The sequence below is a fragment of the Gouania willdenowi genome, chromosome 9 (genome assembly GCF_900634775.1).
Source record: "Gouania willdenowi chromosome 9, fGouWil2.1, whole genome shotgun sequence".
NCBI lineage: Eukaryota > Metazoa > Chordata > Actinopteri > Blenniiformes > Gobiesocidae > Gouania > Gouania willdenowi.
In genome coordinates this window covers 11,414,490-11,439,645 of record NC_041052.1, presented here as the reverse complement: position 1 = coordinate 11,439,645, position 25,156 = coordinate 11,414,490, and the positions used below count along the sequence as shown (strand labels likewise).

Genomic DNA, 25,156 nt, shown 5'->3' with positions numbered 1-25,156 from the left:
TAGAATGAGTCAAAGAAATATTCAAACACAAACAATGCAAACAGCATCATTGGTAACATTTCACCCAGTCTAACTGAACATCATTGGCTGCTAAAAACAAACAAAATTAATCAATATTCTAATATTTATAAAGTATAAAATAAAGTACAAATTTCTAATCAAATCTACCTCAGAACAGGACTTAAATATTTTTTTAACTTTTTCCACTAAATACACCACTGCAGCCCAAACGCTCACTTCAGAGTAAAAATATCACTAAATCTTATCAGCATTTCTTAATTTTTGTTGAGTTAACACAACTTTCTGTTCGCCTATACATGTTTATTTTTAAATATTCGACCGTTTTTAAACCTAAACCTGTGTAAAGAAAACGTATCAGGCCCTAAACCTAATTTAAAGACATACCGACACAAACCTGACGATTAAATGATGTAATATTTAGACTCCATCATGTTTAGTGCTAATGATTAAAGTAGGTTTATCAGATAAGAATCATTAAAACATGACTTACGCTCCGCCATGCGTGGCCCCATGGTCTCCTCCTGGTCTGAACTTCTTCTCTGATTAGATGTCTTTCTCTGTCTGGTCCTGGTTTGAAGTCCTGGTTCTGTATTAGTCTTTAATAAGACTTTTTGTGTGGGTTTGGTTAACTTTCTTTCTGCTTTCTCTGCTCAGAGTTCACAACACGTCTCTCTCCGTCTCTCGTTGCTCGCAGAGTAACTGAAATTTAAAAAAACTGAACTTTTAAATAACGCAGGCTGCGTTGTTTCCACGGCTACGACGTCATGTTCACGACACACGTACAAAATGTTTAAAATTTATGAACTATTTTTTTTTTTACGTGTGTGTATTGTTATAGGCTCTCTAAACGTTTTATATGATTGATAAAATAAAATATTTACGTAGGATGACAATTTGTCCACTTTCACGTCAGGTTTTGGTGCGTAAAGTTAATTATGATCGCCTGGTTTCCTACGGACTTTGAACGCATCACTGTGATTACTTTAATTTACCGTAACTCCGCCAATATTTGATCTATCTTTACAATTTAAACAGTTTTTCAACGCTAAGAAGTTGCTCTTTTGAGCCATTTTATTGGCATTACGGTAATTTAAACCATTCAAGAGATCATAGATCAGAGCTTCAATTCCGGGGCAAAAATAGAGCAAATAACTGCGAATTTAAGAAGACATTCTTGGACCGTATAAACGTCCATGGAGGTTTACAGAGGGATTTGACACCGAAGCTCAGAAGATAAGTTCAATGTCTGGGTGAATAAATGTCTTTCTGCTCCTACTCTTTATTTTGTGTACAGTGTCTGATTTATATTTAGGTATGTTAGTTTAAACTATGTGTTTTTTTTGCGGGTTTTTTTTTTTTTTTTTTTGCCTTTTTGTGACTAAATGTGCACTACGAAATGTAGTTATGAATTATTTTATAACAGTGTAACTTAAGAGGTCTTTATGTGTGTGAGATAATATTTTTCTCCATTACTGCTGATGAGGATGTGCTATGAAATGACAATGGATGAATCTTCTTTAATTTCTTCTTCTTTAGGTAAATGAATAATGCACAGGTCCTTCTCTAGAAATCTATGAGATGACACAGAGGGTCAGTGCATGTTTTGGTCACTGGATTTTCACTTCAGAAAAGTCAGATTTTTTCCTGCCACTAGATGGGGATGAGGATTCAGAATGTCACTTCAGAAGTGGAAAACACTCAAAGGTAAAATAAATATTTTATTACTACGCTTGTGAGAACCGGTGACGTTGCACCGCAGATTTGAAGACGAACACACACATACACACACGCAAGAATAACAATATTCACAATATATTTAATATTATTAACACACACACACACAAAAAAAAACACATGACTCTAAAGACACACAAATTGACTCCAAAGACTCACACAAAAACAGAAAAAATGCTCAAAACCACAACACAATTACTTAAAGACACACAAAATGACTGCAAAAAGCCCAAAACCATAATTAAAGAAACAAAAACAAAAATACAAAAACAACAGAAATCCAAATATGAATTAAAAAACGACAACAAATTGACTCCAAAAAACACAATAAAACATTAAACAATGACTCCAAAAAACAAAACAACAAAATGACAATGAAAAACACACAAAAGTACTTAAAGATAACAGAAAAATACACATAAATCTACAAAATGACTCAAAAACACACCAAATGACAATAAAGACGCACAAAACAACATCAAAGATACACAAAAATACTGCAGAAACACACAAACCAACAACAGAAACACACAAACCCTTTGTTCCTCCCTGTAATAAGCCTCAGATTGGTCATTATACTAAATGCTGACATGAATGTTATTTTGATGATTGTGGCCCTTTGATCAGACAGTTACATTTTGTGGCCCCTGCTGTGAGAACAGTGGTCCATCTCTGTTCTAGTGAAAACTGTGATATCAACATCTTAGGCTCGAAAACAGTCTTTTTTTAGATGTTTTCCTGGTGATAGGGCGCACGTTGGCTTAGTGGTTAGCACGTCCGCCTCACAGCAAGAAGGTCCTGGGTTCAAGCCCTGGGGTGGACACTTGGGTCCTTTCTGTGTGGAGTTTGCATGTTCTCCCCGTGCTGCGTGGGTTTCCTCCGGGTACTCCGGTTTCCTCCCACAATCCAAAAACATGACTGTAAGGTTGATTGGAGTCTCTAAATTGCCCATAGGAGTGAATGAGAGTGAATGGTTGTCTGTGTCTGTGTTGCCCTGTGATGGACTGGCGCCCTGTCCAGGGTGTACCCCCGCCCAGCGCCCTATGAGAGCCGGAGATTGGCACCGGCTGACCCCCGCGACCCTGATAAAACGGGAATAAGCGGGTATGAAAATGGATGGATGGGTTTTCCTGGTGAAATAATGAAGCCGTGCACAGCACAGCTGGTCATGGTGCAGTAAATGCGTGTCCTTGTTTGTCCAGCAGATGTCGGGCCCGTGCTGCAGATGTGGCTCGGATCGGGACTGGCAGCAGGATGCTGCCGCCTCACAGCCACTCACACTGGGACCAGGCTGCAGGATACGTCGGCTCCGGATGGAAAACCTGAGGTCACAGCCTGGTCCCAGAATGAAGCCTCCGGGCCTAGTCTGTCTGTTACCCCAATGTATAAACATTGATTTCTGGTCTTTCAAAATGTTCAATTTGGCATCTTCCTTAAAAATAAAAATCGTATTTTTTTATCAATAATTTATTTATAACAAAATATTGTATACACAAATGCAGATTTGCCCGTCCTAGTCTGCTTTAAAATCGGATATTTTATTGTTTCGAAGATTCCTTGATAAAATTGAAAATGTTCATGCTAGAAATTTATTAATTAATTTTGTGTGCTTTTTCTCATGTCGTTTTGGTAGTTGAATTGTAATTGATGGTGTATTTAGTTCATGTTTGTAAATATTGTCCAATGATGTATAACTGAGGAAGTTGTTGCATGTTATCTTGTTTGTTTATTTATTTTTTTGTAGTTTTTTTTAAGAAAAACAATGTATGTACATTTGTACATATATATATATATAATATTTGAAAAATATCAGAATTCTATCTCAAAACCTTATACCTAATTTTTTGTAGCATTTTACATTATGTATAACTGGACATATATATATATATATATATATATGGGGACAATAATATTGGATAAAAAATGAAGAAAATCTTCCAACGATACATTGCAACATATGTGTCAAAGATACAAAATGGCTCCAACACTGTCATGTGCAGAATTTCTCAGTTTATTTTCTGTAATTTATTGTTAGTTTCATAGAGTTTATCGCTCTGGGAAATTGGGCTAATTAACCAGACCTACTACATAACCCTTTAGCCTTTTATTTACACCCCTCACTCAGATGTAACACTACCCTCTCTTTTATATATTTTCCTCTAATAATGTCTAGCACAACCATTCTTAGGGAGGGCTGGTGATGGTCACAATTATGCATTACAATACATTTATGAATCTGCTTATTGCAACAAAAACATGCAAAGTTGCACTGCATGCAGCATTAACCTAAAATGACAAATGCAGACATGAGGGAAACAAATGAATAGCATATCAGTACAGTGGAGGTATAATATTTACATCCTGTAATAAAGCATGATGCTCAATGATAAACAGGATTCATCATGCTCGTCAACTTTCCAGATAGTCAAAGTACCATAATGTGTGAAATAAAATTGGATAAAAAAAAAACTATCTAATGTAGATGTGGATAAAATAGTAAATGCATATTTTTTTTGTGTGCAAATATCAGCCACCATTTCTTTCATACTGCTGCATGCATTTGAAAGATTGTCTTTTGCAAGAATTGGAAAATGCAATGGAATGTTAGAGCGCCCCTTAGTGGATACTACTGCTAACTGCATGTACCACAGCAGAAAGTTGTGAACCAGTCTAAGGTTTTGATTTCCTGTAAAACAAAGTAGCTTTCTTTTCAGTGCAAAGACTGGGAGAAAAGAACAACACTCATATAGAAACCAGATACAAAAGTTTAAAGAGAAAATAAATTCAACAAAAAATAAATAAAAATTAGTTCAACCAAGGAACAGTGACCCTTACAAAGAATAAATGCATTTTTCCAACAGTGAGGCTTTGTTGCAGTGTAACTAATCTATATGGTTTTTGATAAGGAGATGGTATTTGGATTTGTTTCAATTTTCATACAAATAATAATAAAAAAAAATATCTAAACTGCCATATGTTAGTGACTTGTTATTATTTTATTGCTGAACCCAAATATTACACTGTTGAGGTCACTTTATGGGGAAAATACTATATGTGAGCAGTTATTTAAGTTTTAGATAGTTTGAAGTACGATCATGAGTATGAAGTTAAAGACACTATGCAGACAGGGATTGACTGAACAAAGGCAGCAAATAAGTGAAGAGAATCAAACAGGATAAAATGAGGGCAGTTTAAAGGAAGATGAAGAATGAATATGGGCGACATTCAGAACAGAGACGGGAAACAACAATGTGATCCTCTGATCCAAGGGCCACAATATCAACATTCATGTCAGCATGTAAAATTATGACCAATCTGAGCATTAATACCAGGAAGAACAATAGATTTTGTGTGTTTTTGTGGTCGATTTGTGTATTTTTCTGTTTTTGGATTTGTTTTGTTTTTTATGTCAATTTGTGTGTTTCCTCATGTCATTCTGTGTGCTTTTGCTGTTATTTAGTTTGTTATGAGTCATTTTATGTGTTTTTTGTCGTAATTTTCTGTTATTTTTGTAGTCGTCTTGTGTGCTTTGACCTTTGCTCAAATTCATATTTAAGGTCAAGGTCAGTCTTCTGTTTTTCCTGCATTTTATAACAAATCCAGACACAGATTTGTAATTTTTGCCAATTTTCTTTTTTTTCTCTTTCTCTCTCTCTGCAATTGCTGTCAAAGGTCAACACTTCAAGAAGTGCAATCTTCTAAAGACAGCAATATATGTTTTGTTATTGCAATTAAATTAATGAATTTATTTTATTGCATGATTGTGACCATCACCAGCCCTCCCTAAGGAAGGGTAAGAAACACTTTATTAAAGGGAGGATATAAAAAGAGAGGGCAGTGTTATAATAATAATAATTTGGCACACTTTCATTTAAGAAAAAAATTATAGTATATTGCCAACTAGTTCAACTCCTTCAAACTAAAGAAAGAATGACTGAAGTATGTCTCTTGCTCTATGAGGATCCTGTGTTTTTGGATTGTGACCCCAAACAATTTTTTTTTTTATAGAATCCCTCCAAACCTTTGAGGATATAATGAGATCTGCTGTCACCTAGTGCTTTTAATGAGAAATGGCATGACAAAAAAAATAATAAATAAATAAAAAACGCCTACCAACATGACTTTTGTGTTTTTTTACTTGAAGGTGAATTTATGTGTCATCGTTATTAATGTACATATCACAGCAGGATGAATAAAACTTGGAATTAAACAAATTCAAGGCATATTTTGATTAAAAAAGGGAACAAACATCTACATAACTTGTTTTTTTAGTACAGAAAAAATGTGTTACTGTCCTGAAACAGAAGAAATGTGACACAAAGTCAAACGTGATAAATCAATAACTTTTTTATAATAATATTTACTCCCAATAGATTTGTTCCTGGTGTTCATTTGTTTATTAGTTTTTTTCTGTAACAGCCCTTGAAACAACAAATAAATAAGACAGAACACAAAACATCCTAAATGTGGCCCTCAGTGTAACTTTGTGTGGCCCCCAAAACAAATCCTCAAAAATGTGTAATTTAAGAACTCAGAAGGAATATGAACATATATATATACATATATATATATATATATATATATATATATATATATAAAAAAACAGGGTTCTCACCAGGAATTTTTCACAACATGTGGTAACATTTTGAAATGTATAACTCTTTGAACACCAAACTTAGTGAAGTAAAGCTTTGTTACTGCCTTATTTTAAAGCCAAATTTGTTAGTACAAGGGGTAGGATCATATACGTTTATCCTTCCTCCGAGTCCTTTTTGAACACTTACAGGCTTCACATGCAGGATTTTAGCCATTTATTCTCACTTTGCTGTGTTTGATTGTTTTTTAAATTACTATTATTAGCATTTTCATTGTGGTAAATACACTGCTGTTGTGTTCATGTTAGAAATTAAATATAATCAAATTAATTGGTGAGTGTTCATAGATGAATGTAGTTAGAGTTACTCAAGCCTGGCATAAGTACTCCGCTAATAAATACTCACAGACACTGTATAGACAATAAATAACATTTTATTATACTGTACAATATATTTATATATACATGCTTAGCACACCTAACACATGACATGTGCAGATATCCACGTCAGACCTACTGGGAGAGAGATGGTGTAAAAGAAAAAAAAAAAAAAAAACAATACATTGGCAATTTGTTGATAGAAATTGACTCAATTTAAGCTAAAAAATACTTTGTAAATTCTTTAAAGAAAATTGAGGTTGGAATGTATGTATCATACTCTGCTTTCAATATTAGAACCTTATATAAAAGCTAATCTTTAGCTTTGAGAAAAGGAAAAGTCTGTCTAAATGTCATATTCCATAAATCATTTTCTCTATGTGTGAGCTGTGTCAGTCTGTATGAAGAACTGATGAAGAAACATCCCAGTGATGAAGATGAGCTTAGATCAGAATCAGAATCAGAATCAGAATCATCTTTATTCGCCCAGTGTATGTTGTACACACGAGGAATTTGACTCGGTCAACTGTGCTCTCTCCAATAGTGAAAACATTCAATAATAAACAATCAACTAGAAAGATGATAATAAGTATAAACATAAGTATAAATATAAACAGTAGTTAGACTAGAATGTGCAAACTCGATAAAATAACAAGATAATAATAATAATAATAATAAAAGTATAAAAAAAATAAATAAGAAATAAAAAAATAAAAAATAAAAATAAAAAAATAAGATAAAAAGAAGGAAAATAATAGAAAAGAAAGATAATAATAAAGTATAATAATAATAAAAGGAAAATAGTGCAGTAGAGCATTGATAAGTAGTGCAGGAGAACATTTAAATTAAAGGTATGTACATGAACATTCTCAGTGTCAGATTGATCCAGGGTTGTTATTTTTGGTTCCAGGGTTTTTTCAGAGAAACAGGTCTGACACTCTTTGACTGTTTAGTGTTGATCAGAGTGACAGCCTGGGGGAAGAAACTGTTTTTATGGCGGGTTGTTTTGGCGTACAGTGATCTGTAGCGTCGAGATTGTGATGGAAAGTGAGTTGAAAGTTGAATAGTTTTTGATATAAAGTTTAAACTAAAGCAGTCTGTGTAAACACTGCAGCGCTGGTGTCTCATTCTCTGCTGTGGTGACAAACAGCTGGAACTGTCTGATTCTCCTCTGAAGCAAAACTCTGCAATCAAACACAAGACAATTCACAGACATTAGTATAAAAGTCATCTTTATTTTTTACATTAAACGAGTGTTCAGATTAATTCTGTGTAATGAGAGGCTTTACTTACATTGATTGTTTTGGTGAATAGACGTCTTTCTGTCCTGCTGATGTTTCCTCCTCAAGATGCTGTGGATGCTGGTGCTGCTTCCCCCATCTTCATCCTCCTCCTCCATCAGTGGATGCCGGCACTCCTGTCTAACATTTTACAGGCATTAGTATAGCGTAATGTCTTTTTTTTTTGTTTTTTTTTTACATTAAATGTGTAGTATTTAGCTTACATTGTTTTGGTGAATAGAAGTCTTTCTGTCCTGCTGATGTTTCCTCCTCAAGATGCTATGGATGCTGGTGCTGCTTCCTCCATCTTCATCCTCCTCCTCCATCAGTGGATGCCGGCACTCCTGTCTAACATTTTACAGGCATTAGTATAGCGTAATGTCTTTTTTTTTTGTTTTTTTTTTACATTAAATGTGTAGTATTTAGCTTACATTGTTTTGGTGAATAGAAGTCTTTCTGTCCTGCTGATGTTTCCTCCTCAAGATGCTATGGATGCTGGTGCTGCTTCCTCCATCTTCATCCTCCTCCTCCTCCATCAGTGGATGCCGGCACTCCTGTCTAACATTTTACAGGCATTAGCATAGCGTAATGTCTTATTTTTTTTTTTACATTAAATGTGTAGTATTTTGCTTACATTGTTTTGGTGAATAGAAGTCTTTCTGTCCTGCTGACGTTTCCTCCTCAAGATGCTGTGGATGCTGGTGCTGCTTCCTCCATCTTCATCCTCCTCCTCCATCAGTGGATGCCGGCACTCCTGTCTAACATTTTACAGGCATTAGTATAGCGTAATGTTTTTATTTTTTTACATTAAATGTGTAGTATTTTGCTTACATTGTTTTGGTGAATAGAAGTCTTTCTGTCCTGCTGATGTTTCCTCCTCAAGATGCTGTAGATGCTGGTGCTCCTTCCTCCATCTTCATCCTCCTCCTCCATCAGTGGATGCCGGCACTCCTGTCTAACATTTTACAGCATTAGTGTAAAATCATGTCTATTTTTACAATAAACATTAGTTCAGTGTCTTTCTGTGTCAATGAGAAGCTTTACTTACATTGATTGTTTTGCTTTCTGCTGATGCTTCCTCCTCAGGCTGCTTGTGGGACTGCTGCTGTGGATGCTGGCATTTTATCGGCATTATTATAAAGAACAGTTTATTTTTACATTCAATGTGTGTTCAGTATTTTTGCTTACATTGTTTTGGTTGATAAAGAAGTCTTCTTTGGTCTCTGTCCTCTGCTGATGTCTCATCCTGTCTTCACTTGCTGGGAAAAGGTTATCTCTAATCTAACATAACCTAATATATCATACAGGTTTTACAACAGTGACAGGACAATCACTCTGGCTGTGGCCCGTCATAAAGAAACAAAAAATTAAATCCTTACCATTTCAAAAAGTCCGGGTACCAGATGCTGCCTGGGACATCAGCCCCCCCTGCAAGACGCAAAGGCCAACTTACCTAAAACAACTGTTTACAAAAGAGCCCAGGTGCAAGACGCACTGGACAAACACACACGGACACTCAAATGGCCAGCCTTGGTTGGTGTCAATGTACCAAAGGCTGAGCTAATCCCGCCAGACGCAAGGACTAGCTGTGGAAGCCAGGTAAAAACAAGGAACTCTGCTCATAGATGGAGAGGAGCAGGAAAAGGAAATGCACAGATGACTCTAAGATGAGTCAGAGCTGTCGTCCCGTCTCGGCCTCTTCGTCTCAGGCTCACACTGACTGTCAGAGTCAGACGATGCAGGTTCCTCAGAACTGTCTACGTACCTCTGCCTGGAGACACTGCGTCCAAGTGGTGACTCCTGGGAATACTCACCTTCATCCTCTGAGTCACTGGAGGCTGAGGAAACAGATTCCTCAGGGGTGTCCCAGCCAGGGGTCACCTCGTAGTAGTAGACCACGGTCCACTCTGGAAGGTCCTCCTCAGGGTCTTCTTGGACTTCTGGGTCTTCCTGGTCTTCTGGGTCTTCCTGGTCTTCTGGGTCTTCTGGGTCTTCCTGGTCTTCTGGGTCTTCCGGGTCTTCCTGGTCTTCTGGGTCTTCTGGGTCTTCCTGGTCTTCTGGGTCTTCCTGGTCTTCAGGGTCTTCTGGGTCTTCCGGGTCTTCCGGGTCTTCAGGGTCTTCCTGGTCTTCCTGGTCTTCAGGAGTTGCGTACCAGGTCGGGACCACCTCGTAGTAGTAGAACACGGTCCACTCTGGAAGGTCCTCCTCAGGGTCTTCTGGTGCTTCTGGGTCTTCCTGGTCTTCAGGGTCTTCCTGGTCTTCTGGGTCTTCTGGGTCTTCCTGGTCTTCCTGGTCTTCTGGGTCTTCCTGGTCTTCTGGGTCTTCTGGGTCTTCCTGGTCTTCTGGGTCTTCCTGGTCTTCAGGAGTTGCGTACCAGGTCGGGACAAAACCCGGAGGTTCTGCCCAGCCCGAGACCCAACTCGGAGGTTCTTCCCAGTCTGGGACAAAACCCGGAGGTTCTGCCCAGCCTGGGACCCAACCTAGAAGTCCAGCCCTGTCAGGAAAAAAACCTAAAATAAAAAAGTAATTGAATGAATAAAGAAATAGGTTAGTATACAGTCATTTTAAAACATCTTCATTTCATCACCTTATGAATAGCAAATCTTTAAAGCTCTTTTAGAACTGAAACATATTTGGATATTCCTTTAGTTGTATATATTTAAACTGTTCTACAGTCTCACTCCACGTACTGAAACACTAAAGCTGTAATTGGTTTTCCTTTAATGATTGTTGTGCTTCACCATTGGGGAATGGAGAAGCACATAACAGGGTGGGGAGTGGACCATGTAGACTATAGACCCATCTGGAAGATGCGGGTGGGCCCAGTGGGGTGGTGGGACTTTGGGGTTGCATGGGGGGGTACTGGTATTGCGATGTCAGTCTGAATTGGTCTTGTGGTGTGGCCTTTTCTCTTCTGGTGTGGCTCGGTACTGGCCACGTCTTAATGTCTTTGCAGTGGGTTGGACTGGGGCGGCAAATCTGGCTGTCATTGGGGGTCAGTTCTGTTGGTCGCCTTGTGGGTTTCTTTAGTGGGGGAGGTTGTCGGTCACGCACGTCGATCACGCACAGCGATCGCAACATCTGGTGGGTCGCCGTCCTTGTGCAGTGCAGAAAGGCGGCTGGGTGCGTTTGGTCTTTGGCTCCGTGGGCTCACGAGGGTGTGCTGGGAGAATGGGTGGTAACTCTGTTGGGCCTAGAGTCTTTGGGACATCTGGTTTCTAGGGAGGGGTGTTGAGGTCCACCTACCTGCTGGTCTTGTGGATCCAGGGTGGTGCTATAGTTTACAATAGCAGCTCTTACATGCACATCGGTTGCTGATGGACGGGCTGCTGCACTCCCCACCCCAACTCCCTCTCCTTTGAGGAGGGGAGGGTCTGGTTTGGGCATCCTTGCCTCCCCTCCGGGTCCATCTACCTGCCTGTGCTCACGAGGGTGTGTTGGGAGAATGGGTGGTACCTCTGCTTGACCTAGAGTATTTGGGACATCTGGTTTACCTGCCTGGTCTTGTAGGTCCGGGGTGGCGCTATGGTTCACAATGGCGGCTCTCACATGCACATCAGTTGCTGATGCACTGGCTGCTGAACTCCCCCTAACTCCCTCTCCCTTGTTTCCCCCACAGTCAACACTTGTCCACAAGAGGCTTATAAATACGAATAATAATTATTGGAAGTATTGTAGCCTACTGATAGTTTCCTCCAACCTCCACACAGTAATTTACACATGGAAGGACTATTGAACAGTTGAGTATGTGCAGTAAGTTATGAACAAAAACATGCCAAGTGTTATTGAATATTGCAATGCTTTTTTGAAATGCATAATGTGTGAATAACATAATAACGAAATAAGTGAAAAAATAAGCCATTTTTACTTATATCAGGAGAAATCCCTCCACATTAAGAAACTCATCAATGTGTAAAATAAAGCATGTGCAAACAGATTAAACATCACCAGCATTATTAGAATGAGTCAAAGAAATATTTAAACACAAACAATGCAAACAGCATCATTGGTAACATTTCACCCAGTCTAACTGAACATCATTGGCTGCTAAAAACAAACAAAATTAATCAATATTCTAATATTTATAAAGTATAAAATAAAGTACAAATTTCTAATCAAATCTACCTCAGAACAGGACTTAAATATTTTTTTTACTTTTTCCACTAAATACACCACTGCAGCCCAAACGCTCACTTCAGAGTAAAATTATCACTAAATCTTATCAGCATTTCTTAATTTTTGTTGAGTTAACACAACTTTCTGTTCGCCTATACATGTTTATTTTTAAATATTCGACCGTTTTTAAACCTAAACCTGTGTAAAGAAAACGTATCAGGCCCTAAACCTAATTTAAAGACATACCGACACAAACCTGACGATTAAATGATGAAATGTTTAGACTCCATCATGTTTAGTGCTAATGATTAAAGTAGGTTTATCAGATAAGAATCATTAAAACATGACTTACGCTCCGCCATGCGTGGCCCCATGGTCTCCTCCTGGTCTGAACTTCTTCTCTGATTAGAAGTCTTTCTCTGTCTGGTCCTGGTTTGAAGTCCTGGTTCTGTAGAAGTCTTTAATAAGACTTTTTGTGTGGGTTTGGTTAACTTTCTTTCTGCTTTCTCTGCTCAGAGTTCACAACACGTCTCTCTCCGTCTCTCGTTGCTCGCAGAGTAACTGAAGTTTAAAAAAACTGAACTTTTAAATAACGCAGGCTGCGTTGTTTCCACGGCTACGACGTCATGTTCACGTACACACGTACAAAATGTATCAAATATATGAACTATTTTTTTTTTTACGTGTATGTATTGTTATAGGCTTTTTAAACGTTTTATATGATTGATAAAATAAAATATTTACGTAGGATGACAATTTGTCCACTTTCACGTCAGGTTTTGGCGCGTAAAGTTAATTATGATACCTGGTTTCCTACGGACTTTGAACGCATCACTGTGATTACTTTAATTTACCGTAACTCCGCCAATATTTGATCTATCTTTACAATTTAAACAGTTTTTCAACGCTAAGAAGTTGCTCTTTTGAGCCATTTTATTGGCTTTACGGTGATTTAAACCATTCAAGAGATCATAGATCAGAGCTTCAATTCCGGGGCGAAAATAGAGCAAATAACTGCGAATTTAAGAAGACATTCTTGGACCGTATAAACGTCCATGGAGGTTTACAGAGGGATTTGACACCGAAGCTCAGAAGATAAGTTCAATGTCTGGGTGAATAAATGTCTTTCTGCTCCTACTCTTTATTTTGTGTACAGTGTCTGATTTATATTTATTTATTTATTTATTTATTTATTCAGTTCATTTCCGACATGGTTTTAGGTATGTTAGTTTAAACTATGTGTTTTTTTTTTTGCGGTTTTTTTTTTTTTTTTTTTGCCTTTTTTGTGACTAAATGTGCACTACATAATGTAGTTATGAATTATTTTATAACAGTGTAACTTAAGAGGTCTTTATGTGTGTGAGATAATATTTTTCTCCATTACTGCTGATGAGGATGTGCTATGAAATGACAATGGATGAATCTTCTTTAATTTCTTCTTCTTTAGGTAAATGAATAATGCACAGGTCCTTCTCTAGAAATCTATGAAACACAGAGGGTCAGTGCATGTTTTGGTCACTGGATTTTCGCTTCAGAAAAGTCAGATTTTTTCCTGCCACTAGATGGGGATGAGGATTCAGAATGTCACTTCAGAAGTGGAAAACACTCAAAGGTAAAAAAAATATTTTATTACTACGCTTGTGAAAACCGGTGACGTTGCACCGCAGATTTGAAGACGAACACACACATACACACACGCAAGAATAACAATATTCACAATATATTTAATATTATTAACACACACACACAAAAAAACACATGACTCTAAAGACACACAAATTGACTCCAAAAACTCACACAAAAACAGAAAAAATGCTCAAAACCACAACACAATTACTTAAAGACACACAAAATGACTGCAAAAAGCCCAAAACCATAATTAAAGAAACAAAAACAACAGAACTCCAAATATGAATTAAAAAACGACAACAAATTGACTCCAAAAAACACAATAAAACATTAAACAATGACTCCAAAAAACAAAACAACAAAATGACAATGAAAAACACACAAAAGTACTTAAAGATAACAGAAAAATACACATAAATCTACTAAATGACTCAAAAACACACCAAATGACAATAAATACGCACAAAACAACATCAAAGATACACAAAAATACTGCAGAAACACACAAACCAACAACAGAAACACACAAACCCTTTGTTCCTCCCTGTAATAAGCCTCAGATTGGTCATTATTCTAAATGCTGACATGAATGTTATTTTGATGATTGTGGCCCTTTGATCAGACAGTCACATTTTGTGGCCCCTGCTGTGAGAACAGTGGTCCATCTCTGTTCTAGTGAAAACTGTGATATCAACATCTTAGGCTCGAAAACAGGAAAAGGGATCAAACAAACAGCTGTGTCTTTCTTTAGATGTTTTCCTGGTGAAATAATGAAGCCGTGCACAGCACAGCTGGTCATGGTGCAGTAAATGCGTGTCCTTGTTTGTCCAGCAGATGTCGGGCCCGTGCTGCAGATGTGGCTCGGATCGGGACTGGCAGCAGGATGCTGCCGCCTCACAGCCACTCACACTGGGACCAGGCTGCAGGATACGTCGGCTCCGGATGGAAAACCTGAGGTCACAGCCTGGTCCCAGAATGAAGCCTCCGGGCCTAGTCTGTCTGTTACCCCCTCACCGACGAACAAGTAAAAATAATAACAATAATAATCAATAAAAATCATCATAACGGTCTAGTTTTAGCCCTAGAATCTTCTTCTTCTTCTTCTTCAAAATTAAATTATTTTTTTTATTAATAAAATATTTAAATTTTTAGAAAATTTAGAAACAACAAATTTTTTATTTTATGAGTGTGAAATAGTTAATTCTATGTGGAAATTTCCAAATTATTGTTTTCTAATATTATAAACATTGATTTCTGGTCTTTCAAAATGTTCAATTTGGCATCTTCCTTAAAAAATAAAAATCGTATTTTTTTTATCAATAATTTATTTATAACAAAATATTGTATACACAAATGCAGATTTGCCCGTCCTAGTCTGCTTTAAAATCGGATATTTTATTGTTTCGAAGATTCCTTGATAAAATTGAAAATGTTCATGCTAGAAATTTATTAATTAATTTTGTGTGCTTTTTCTCATGTCGTATTGGTAGTTGAATTGTAATTGATGGTGTATTTAGTTCATGTTTGTAAATATTGTCCAATGATGTATAACTGAGGAAGTTGTTGCATGTTATCTTGTTTGTTTATTTATTTTTTTGTAGTTTTTTTTAAGAAAAATAATGTATGTACATTTGTACATACGTTATTTCATTCATATATATATATATATATGTATGTATGTATATATATATATAATATTTGAAAAATATCAGAATTCTATCTCAAAACCTTATACCTAATTTTTTGTAGCATTTTACATTATGTATAACTGGACATATATATATATATATATATATATATATATATATATATATATATATATATATATATATATAAGGATAAAAAATGAAGAAAATCTTCCAACGATACATTGCAACATATGTGTCAAAGATACAAAATGGATCCAACACTGTCATGTGCAGAATTTCTCAATTTATTTTCTGTAATTTATTGTTAGTTTCATTGAGTTTATCGCTCTGGGAAATTGGGCTAATTAACCAGCCCTACTACATAACCCTTTAGCCTTTTATTTACACCCCTCACTCAGATGTAACACTACCCTCTCTTTTATATATTTTCCTCTAATAATGTCTAGCACAACCATTCTTAGGGAGGGCTGGTGATGGTCACAATTATGCATTACAATACATTTATGAATCTGCTTATTGCAACAAAAACATGCAAAGTTGCACTGCATGCAGCATTAACCTAAAATGACAAATGCAGACATGAGGGAAACAAATGAATAGCATATCAGTACAGTGGAAGTATAATATTTACATCCTGTAATAAAGCATGATGCTCAATGATAAACAGGATTCATCATGCTCGTCAACTTTCCAGATAGTCAAAGTAGCATAATGTGTGAAATAAAATTGGATTAAAAAAAACTATCTAATGTAGATTTGGATAAAATAGTAAATGCATATTTTTTTGTGTGCAAATATCAGCCACCATTTCTTTCATACTGCTGCATGCATTTGAAAGATTGTCTTTTGCAAGAATTGGAAAATGCATTGGAATGTTAGAGCGCCCCTTAGTGGATACTACTGCTAACTGCATGTACCACAGCAGAAAGTTGTGAACCAGTCTAAGGTTTTGATTTCCTGTAAAACAAAGTAGCTTTCTTTTCAGTGCAAAGACTGGGAGAAAAGAACAACACTCATATAGAAACCAGATACAAAAGTTTAAAGAGAAAATAAATTCAACAAAAAATAAATAAAAATTAGTTCAACCAAGGAACAGTGACCCTTACAAAGAATAAATGCATTTTTCCAACAGTGAGGCTTTGTTGCAGTGTAACTAATCTATATGGTTTTTGATTTTTTTGATTTTTTTGTTAAGGAGATGGTATTTGGATTTATTTCAATTTTCATACAAATAATAAAAAATAAAAATATCTAAACTGCCATATGTTATTTTGACTTGTTATTATTTTATTGCTGAACCCAAATATTACACTGTTGAGGTCACTTTAAGGGGAAAATACTATATGTGAGCAATTATTTAAGTTTTAGATAGTTTGAAGTACGATCATGAGTATGAAGTTAAAGACACTATGCAGACAGGGATTGACTGAACAAAGGCAGCAAATAAGTGAAGAGAATCAAACAGGATAAAATGAGGGCAGTTTAAAGGAAGATGAAGAATGAATATGGGCGACATTCAGAACAGAGACGGGAAACAACAATGTGATCCTCTGATCCAAGGGCCACAATATCAACATTCATGTCAGCATGTAAAATTATGACCAATCTGAGCATTAATACCAGGAAGAACGATAGATTTTGTGTGTTTTTTTGTCGATTTGTGTATTTTTCTGTTTTTGGATTTGTTTTGTTTTTTATGTCAATTTGTGTGTTTCCTCATGTCATTCTGTGTGCTTTTGCTGTTATTTAGTTTGTTATGAGTCATTTTATGTGTTTTTTGTTGTAATTTTCTGTTATTTTTGTAGTCGTTTTGTGTGCTTTGACCTTTGCTCAAATTCATATTTAAGGTCAAGGTCAGTCTTCTGTTTTTTCTGCATTTTATAACAAATCCAAACACAGATTTGTAATTTTTGCCAATTTTCTTTTTTTTCTCTTTCTCTCTCTCTCTCTCTGCAATTGCTCTCAAAGGTCAACACTTCAAGAAGTGAATCTTCTAAAGACAGCAATATATGTTTTGTTATTGCAATTAAATTAATGAATTTATTTTATTGCATGATTGTGACCATCACCAGCCCTCCCTAAGGAAGGGTAAGAAACACTTTATTAAAGGGAGGATATAAAAAGAGAGGGCAGTGTTATAATAATAATAATTTGGCACACTTTCATTTAAGAAAAAAATTATAGTATATTGCCAACTAGTTCAACTCCTTCAAACTAAAGAAAGAATGACTGAAGTATGTCTCTTGCTCTATGAGGATCCTGTGTTTTTGGATTATGACCCCAAACAATTTTTTTTTATAGAATCCCTCCAAACCTTTGAGGATATAATGAGATCTGCTGTCACCTAGTGCTTTTAATGAGAAATGGCATGACAAAAAAAATAAATAAAAAATAAATAAATAAAAAACGCCTACCAACATGACTTTTGTGTTTTTTTACTTGAAGGTGAAAAAAGATGTAGGTGAATTTATGTGTCATCGTTATTAATGTACATATCACAGCAGGATGAATAAAACTTGGAATTAAACAAAGTCACGGCATATTTTGATTAAAAAAGGGAACAAACATCTACATAACTTGTTTTTTTAGTACAGAAAAAATGTGTTACTGTCCTGAAACAGAAGAAATGTGACACAAAGTTAAACGTGATAAATCAATAACTTTTTTATAATAATATTTACTCCCAATAGATTTGTTACTGGTGTTCATTTGTTGACATTTGTTTATTAGTTTTTTCTGTAACAGCCCTTGAAACAACAAATAAATAAGACAGAACACAAAACATCCTAAATGTGGCCCTCAGTGTAACTTTGTGTGGCCCCCAAAACAAATCCTCAAAAATGTGTAATTTAAGAACTCAGAAGGAATATGAACATATATATATATAACAGGGTTCTCACCAAGATTTTTTCACATGTGGTAACATTTTGAAATGTATAACTCTTTGAACACCAAACTTAGTGAAGTAAAGCTTTGTTACTGCCTTATTTTAAAGCCAAATTTGTTAGTACAAGGGGTAGGATCATATACGTTTATCCTTCCTCCGAGTCCTTTTTGAACACGTACAGGCTTCACATGCAGGATTTTAACCATTTATTCTCACTTTGCTGTGTTTGATTGTTTTTTAAATTACTATTATTAGCATTTTCATTGTGGTAAATACACTGCTGTTGTGTTCATGTTAGAAATTAAATATAATCAAATTAATTGGTGAGTGTTCATAGATGAATGTAGTTAGAGTTACTCAAGCCTGGCATAAGTACTCCGCTAATAAATACTCACAGACACTGTATAGACAATAAATAACATTTTATTATACTGTACAATATATTTATATATACATGCTTAGCACACCTAACACATGACATGTGCAGATGTCCACGTCAGACCTACTGGGAGAGAGATGGTATAAAAGAAAAAAAAAAAAAAACAATACATTGGCAATTTGTTGATAGAAATTGACTCAATTTAAGCTAAAAAATACTTTGTAAATTCTTTAAAGAAAATTGAGGTTGGAATGTATGCATCATAATCTGCTTTCAATATTAGAACCTTATATAAAAGCTAATCTTTAGCTTTGAGAAAAGGAAAAGTCTGTCTAAATGTCATATTCCATAAATCATTTTCTCTATGTGTGAGCTGTGTCAGTCTGTATGAAGAACTGATGAAGAAACATCCCAGTGATGAAGATGAGCTTAGATCAGAATCAGAATCAGAATCATCTTTATTCGCCAAGTGTATGTTGTACACACGAGGAATTTGACTCGGTCAACTGTGCTCTCTCCAATAGTGAAAACATTCAATAATAAACAATCAACTAGAAAGATGATAATAAGTATAAACATAAGTATGAATATAAACAGTAGTTAGACTAGAATGTGCAAACTCGATAAAATAACAAGATAATAATAATTATAATAATAAAAGTATAAAAAAAATAAATAAAAAATAAAAAAATAAAAAATAAAAATAAAAAATAAGATAAAAAGAAGGAAAATAATAGAAAAGAAAGATAATAATAAAGTATAATAATAATAAAAGGAAAATAGTGCAGTAGAGCATTGATAAGTAGTGCAGGAGAACATTTAAATTAAAGGTATGTACATGAACATTCTCAGTGTCAGATTGATCCAGGGTTGTTATTTTTGGTTCCAGGGTTTTTTCACAGAACCAGGTCTGACACTCTTTGACTGTTTAGTGTTGATCAGAGTGACAGCCTGGGGGAAGAAACTGTTTTTATGGCGGGTTGTTTTGGCGTACAGTGATCTGTAGCGTCGAGATTGTGATGGAAAGTGAGTTGAAAGTTGAATAGTTTTTGATATAAAGTTTAAACTAAAGCAGTCTGTGTAAACACTGCAGCGCTGGTGTCTCATTCTCTGCTGTGGTGACGAACAGCTGGAACTGTCTGATTCTCCTCTGAAGCAAAACTCTGCAATCAAACACAAGACAATTCACAGACATTAGTATAAAAGTCATCTTCATTTTTACATTAAACGAGTGTTCAGATTCATTCTGTGTAATGAGAGGCTTTACTTACATTGATTGTTTTGGTGAATAGACGTCTTTCTGTCCTGCTGATGTTTCCTCCTCAAGATGCTGTGGATGCTGGAGCTGCTTCCTCCATCTTCATCCTCCTCCTCCATCAGTGGATGCCGGCATTCCTGTCTAACATTTTACAGGCATTAGTATAGCGTAATGTCTTATTTTTTTTTTACATTAAATGAGTAGTATTTTGCTTACATTGTCTTGGTGAATAGAAGTCTTTCTGTCCTGCTGATGTTTCCTCCTCAGGCTGCTGTAGATGCTGGTGCTGCTTCCTCCATCTTCATCCTCCTCCTCCATCAGTGGATGCCGGCATTCCTGTCTAACATTTTACAGGCATTAGTATAGCGTAATGTCTTTTTTTTTTGTTTTTTTTACATTAAATGTGTAGTATCTAGCTTACATTGTTTTTGTGAATAGAAGTCTTTCTGTCCTGCTGATGTTTCCTGGATGCTGGTGCTCCTTCCTCCATCTTCATCCTCCTCCTCCATCAGTGGATGCCGGCACTCCTGTCTAACATTTTACAGCAATTAGTATAAAATCATGTCTATTTTTACAATAAACATTAGTTCAGTGTCTTTCTGTGTCAATGAGAAGCTTTACTTACATTGATTGTTTTGCTTTCTGCTGATGTCTCCTCCTCAGGCTTCTTGTGGGACTGCTGCTGTGGATGCTGGCATTTTACCGGCATTATTATAAAGAACAGTTTATTTTTACATTCAATGTGTGTTCAGTATTTTTGCTTACATTGTTTTGGTTGATAAAGAAGTCTTCTTTGGTCTCTGTCCTCTGCTGATGTCTCATCCTGTCTTCACTTGCTGGGAAAAGGTTATCTCTAACCTAACATAACCTAATATATCATACAGGTTTTACAACAGTGACAGGACAATCACTCTGGCTGTGGCCCGTCATAAAGAAACAAAAAATTAAATCCTTACCATTTCAAAAAGTCCGGGTACCAGACGCTGCCTGGGACATCAGCCCCCCCTGCAGGACGCAAAGGCCAACTTACCTAAAACAACTGTTTACAAAAGAGCCCAGGTGCAAGACGCACTGGACAAACACACACGGACACTCAAATGGCCAGCCTTGGTTGGTGTCAATGTACCAAAGGCTGAGCTAATCCCGCCAGACGCAAGGACTAGCTGTGGAAGCCAGGTAAAAACAAGGAACTCTGCTCATAGATGGAGAGGAGCAGGAAAAGGAAATGCACAGATGACTCTAAGATGAGTCAGAGCTGTCGTCCCGTCTCGGCCTCTTCGTCTCAGGCTCACACTGACTGTCAGAGTCAGACGATGCAGGTTCCTCAGAACTGTCTACGTACCTCTGCCTGGAGACACCGCGTCCAAGTGGTGACTCCTGGGAATACTCACCTTCATCCTCTGAGTCACTGGAGGCTGAGGAAACAGATTCCTCAGGGGTGTCCCAGCCAGGGGTCACCTCGTAGTAGTAGACCACGGTCCACTCTGGAAGGTCCTCCTCAGGGTCTTCTGGTGCTTCTGGGTCTTCTTGGTCTTCTGGGTCTTCCTGGTCTTCTGGGTCTTCCGGGTCTTCCTGGTCTTCTGGGTCTTCCTGGTCTTCCTGGTCTTCCGGGTCTTCCTGGTCTTCTGGGTCTTCCTGGTCTTCTGGGTCTTCCTGGTCTTCAGGGTCTTCTGGGTCTTCCGGGTCTTCAGGGTCTTCCTGGTCTTCCTGGTCTTCAGGAGTTGCGTACCAGGTCGGGACCACCTCGTAGTAGTAGAACACGGTCCACTCTGGAAGGTCCTCCTCAGGGTCTTCTGGTGCTTCTGGGTCTTCCTGGTCTTCAGGGTCTTCCTGGTCTTCCTGGTCTTCTGGGTCTTCCTGGTCTTCTGGGTCTTCCTGGTCTTCTGGGTCTTCTGGGTCTTCCTGGTCTTCAGGAGTTGCGTACCAGGTCGGGACAAAACCCGGAGGTTCTGCCCAGCCCGAGACCCAACTCGGAGGTTCTTCCCAGTCTGGGACAAAACCTGGAGGTTCTGCCCAGCCTGGGACCCAACCTAGAAGTCCAGCCCTGTCAGGAAAAAAACCTAAAATAAAAAAGTAATTGAATGAATAAAGAAATAGGTTAGTATACAGTCATTTTAAAACATCTTCATTTCATCACCTTATGAATAGCAAATCTTTAAAGCTCTTTTAGAACTGAAACATATTTGGATATTCCTTTAGTTGTATATATTTAAACTGTTCTACAGTCTCACTCCACGTACTGAAACACTAAAGCTGTAATTGGTTTTCCTTTAATGATTGTTGTGCTTCACCATTGGGGAATGGAGAAGCACATAACAGGGTGGGGAGTGGACCATGTAGACTATAGACCCATCTGGAAGATGCGGGTGGGCCCAGTGGGGTGGTGGGACTTTGGGGTTGCATGGGGGGGGTACTGGTATTGCGATGTCAGTCTGAATTGGTCTTGTGGTGTGGCCTTTTCTCTTCTGGTGTGGCTCGGTACTGGCCACGTCTTAATGTCTTTGCAGTGGGTTGGACTGGGGCGGCAAATCTGGCTGTCATTGGGGGTCAGTTCTGTTGGTCGCCTTGTGGGTTTCTTTAGTGGGGGAGGTTGTCGGTCACGCACGTCGATCACGCACAGCGATCGCAACATCTGGTGGGTCGCCGTCCTTGTGCAGTGAAGAAAGGCGGCTGGGAGCGTTTGGTCTTTGGCTCCGTGGGCTCACGAGGGTGTGCTGGGAGAATGGGTGGTAACTCTGTTGGGCCTAGAGTCTTTGGGACATCTGGTTTCTAGGGAGGGGTGTTGAGGTCCACCTACCTGCTGGTCTTGTGGATCCAGGGTGGTGCTATAGTTTACAATAGCAGCTCTTAAATGCACATCGGTTGCTGATGGACGGGCTGCTGCACTCCCCACCCCAACTCCCTCTCCTTTGAGGAGGGGAGGGTCTGGTTTGGGCATCCTTGCCTCCCCTCCGGGTCCATCTACCTGCCTGTGCTCACGAGGGTGTGTTGGGAGAATGGGTGGTACCTCTGCTTGACCTAGAGTATTTGGGACATCTGGTTTACCTGCCTGGTCTTGTAGGTCCGGGGTGGCGCTATGGTTCACAATGGCGGCTCTCACATGCACATCAGTTGCTGATGCACTGGCTGCTGAACTCCCCCTAACTCCCTCTCCCTTGTTTCCCCCACAGTCAACACTTGTCCACAAGAGGCGTATAAATACGAATAATAATTATTGGAAGTATTGTAGCCTACTGATAGTTTCCTCCAACCTCCACACAGTAATTTACACATGGAAGGACTATTGAACAGTTGAGTATGTGCAGTAAGTTATGAACAAAAACATGCCAAGTGTTATTGAATATTGCAATGCTTTTTTGAAATGCATAATGTGTGAATAACATAATAACGAAATAAGAGAAAAAATAAGCCATTTTAACTTATATCAGGAGAAATCCCTCCACATTAAGAAACTCATCAATGTGTAAAATAAAACATGTGCAAACAGATTAAACATCACCAGCATTATTAGAATGAGTCAAAGAAATATTCAAACACAAACAATGCAAACAGCATCATTGGTAACATTTCACCCAGTCTAACTGAACATCATTGGCTGCTAAAAACAAACAAAATTAATCAATATTCTAATATTTATAAAGTATAAAATAAAGTACAAATTTCTAATCAAATCTATCTCAGAACAGGACTTAATTATTTTTTTACTTTTTCCACTAAATACACCACTGCAGCCCAAACGCTCACTTCAGAGTAAAATTATCACTAAATCTTATCAGCATTTCTTAATTTTTGTTGAGTTAACACAACTTTCTGTACGCCTATACATGTTTATTTTTAAATATTCGACCGTTTTTAAACCTAAACCTGTGTAAAGAAAACGTATCAGGCCCTAAACCTAATTTAAAGACATACCGACACAAACCTGACGATTAAATGATGTAATATTTAGACTCCATCATGTTTAGTGCTAATGATTAAAGTAGGTTTATCAGATAAGAATCATTAAAACATGACTTACGCTCCGCCATGCGTGGCCCCATGGTCTCCTCCTGGTCTGAACTTCTTCTCTGATTAGAAGTCTTTCTCTGTCTGGTCCTGGTTTGAAGTCCTGGTTCTGTGGAAGTCTTTAATAAGACTTTTTGTGTGGGTTTGGTTAACTTTCTTTCTGCTTTCTCTGCTCAGAGTTCACAACACGTCTCTCTCCGTCTCTCGTTGCTCGCAGAGTAACTGAAGTTTAAAAAAACTGAACTTTTAAATAACGCAGGCTGCGTTGTTTCCACGGCTACGACGTCATGTTCACGCACACACGTACAAAATGTTTAAAATATATGTACTATTTTTTTTTTTTTTACGTGTGTGTATTGTTATAGGCTCTCTAAACGTTTTATATGATTGATAACATAAAATATTTACGTAGGATGACAATTTGTCCACTTTCACGTCAGGTTTTGGCGCGTAAGATTAATTATGATCGCCTGGTTTCCTACGGACTTTGAACGCATCACTGTGATTACTTTAATTTACCGTAACTCCGCCAATATTTGATCTATCTTTACAATTTAAACAGTTTTTCAACGCTAAGAAGTTGCTCTTTTGAGCCATTTTATTGGCTTTACGGTGATTTAAACCATTCAAGAGATCATAGATCAGAGCTTCAATTCCGGGGCGAAAATAGAGCAAATAACAGCGAATTTAAGAAGACATTCTTGGACCGTATAAACGTCCATGGAGGTTTACAGAGGGATTTGACACCGAAGCTCAGAAGATAAGTTCAATATCTGGGTGAATAAATGTCTTTCTGCTCCTACTCTTTATTTTGTGTACAGTGTCTGATTTATATTTAGGTATGTTAGTTTAAACTGTGTTTTTTTTGCGTTTTTTTTTTTTTTTTTTTTTTTTGCCTTTTTGTGACTAAATGTGCACTACGAAATGTAGTTATGAATTATTTTATAACAGTGTAACTTAAGAGGTCTTTATGTGTGTGAGATAATATTTTTCTCCATTACTGCTGATGAGGATGTGCTATGAAATGACAATGGATGAATCTTCTTTAATTTCTTCTTCTTTAGGTAAATGAATAATGCACAGGTCCTTCTCTAGAAATCTATGAGATGACACAGAGGGTCAGTGCATGTTTTGGTCACTGGATTTTCACTTCAGAAAAGTCAGATTTTTTCCTGCCACTAGATGGGGATGAGGATTCAGAATGTCACTTCAGAAGTGGAAAACAC

The 25,156-nt window shown here is 37.3% G+C and overlaps 2 protein-coding genes and 1 long non-coding RNA gene across 4 annotated transcripts in view; all 3 read right to left on the bottom strand.

The window, feature by feature from the left end:
• Nucleotides 1–11,394, bottom strand: part of LOC114469414 (opioid growth factor receptor-like) — a 33,205-nt gene extending 21,811 nt beyond the window's left edge. Inside the window, exons 1-4 of the mRNA XM_028456923.1 lie at nt 11,254–11,394; nt 9,196–10,560; nt 9,056–9,121; nt 8,839–8,962 (exon numbers count right to left, since the gene is read on the bottom strand). Of these exons, the coding sequence (XP_028312724.1) occupies nt 9,670–10,560; nt 11,254–11,394 (1,032 nt within the window). The 3' untranslated portion in view covers nt 8,839–8,962; nt 9,056–9,121; nt 9,196–9,669. The remainder of the gene's footprint in view (nt 1–8,838; nt 8,963–9,055; nt 9,122–9,195; nt 10,561–11,253) is intronic.
• An 8,161-nt stretch (nt 11,395–19,555) lies between these two features.
• Nucleotides 19,556–20,405, bottom strand: LOC114469526 (uncharacterized). 2 transcript variants are annotated; one of them, XR_003674784.1, is made up of 4 exons: nt 20,347–20,405; nt 20,142–20,265; nt 19,939–20,066; nt 19,556–19,830 (listed from the first exon to the last, which is right to left on the bottom strand). It is a non-coding gene; the product is annotated as an uncharacterized LOC114469526 (long non-coding RNA). The 2 variants fall into 2 exon arrangements; XR_003674785.1 differs by having other exon boundaries at nt 20,142–20,261; nt 20,347–20,403.
• LOC114469413 (opioid growth factor receptor-like) lies at nt 20,402–22,863 on the bottom strand. The gene is made up of 3 exons (XM_028456922.1): nt 22,723–22,863; nt 20,551–22,028; nt 20,402–20,456 (listed from the first exon to the last, which is right to left on the bottom strand). The coding sequence occupies exons 1-2, from the start codon at nt 22,861–22,863 to the stop codon at nt 21,165–21,167; spliced, it is 1,005 nt and encodes a 334-aa protein (XP_028312723.1). The 3' UTR covers nt 20,402–20,456; nt 20,551–21,164.
• Nucleotides 22,864–25,156: the final 2,293 nt, after the last annotated feature.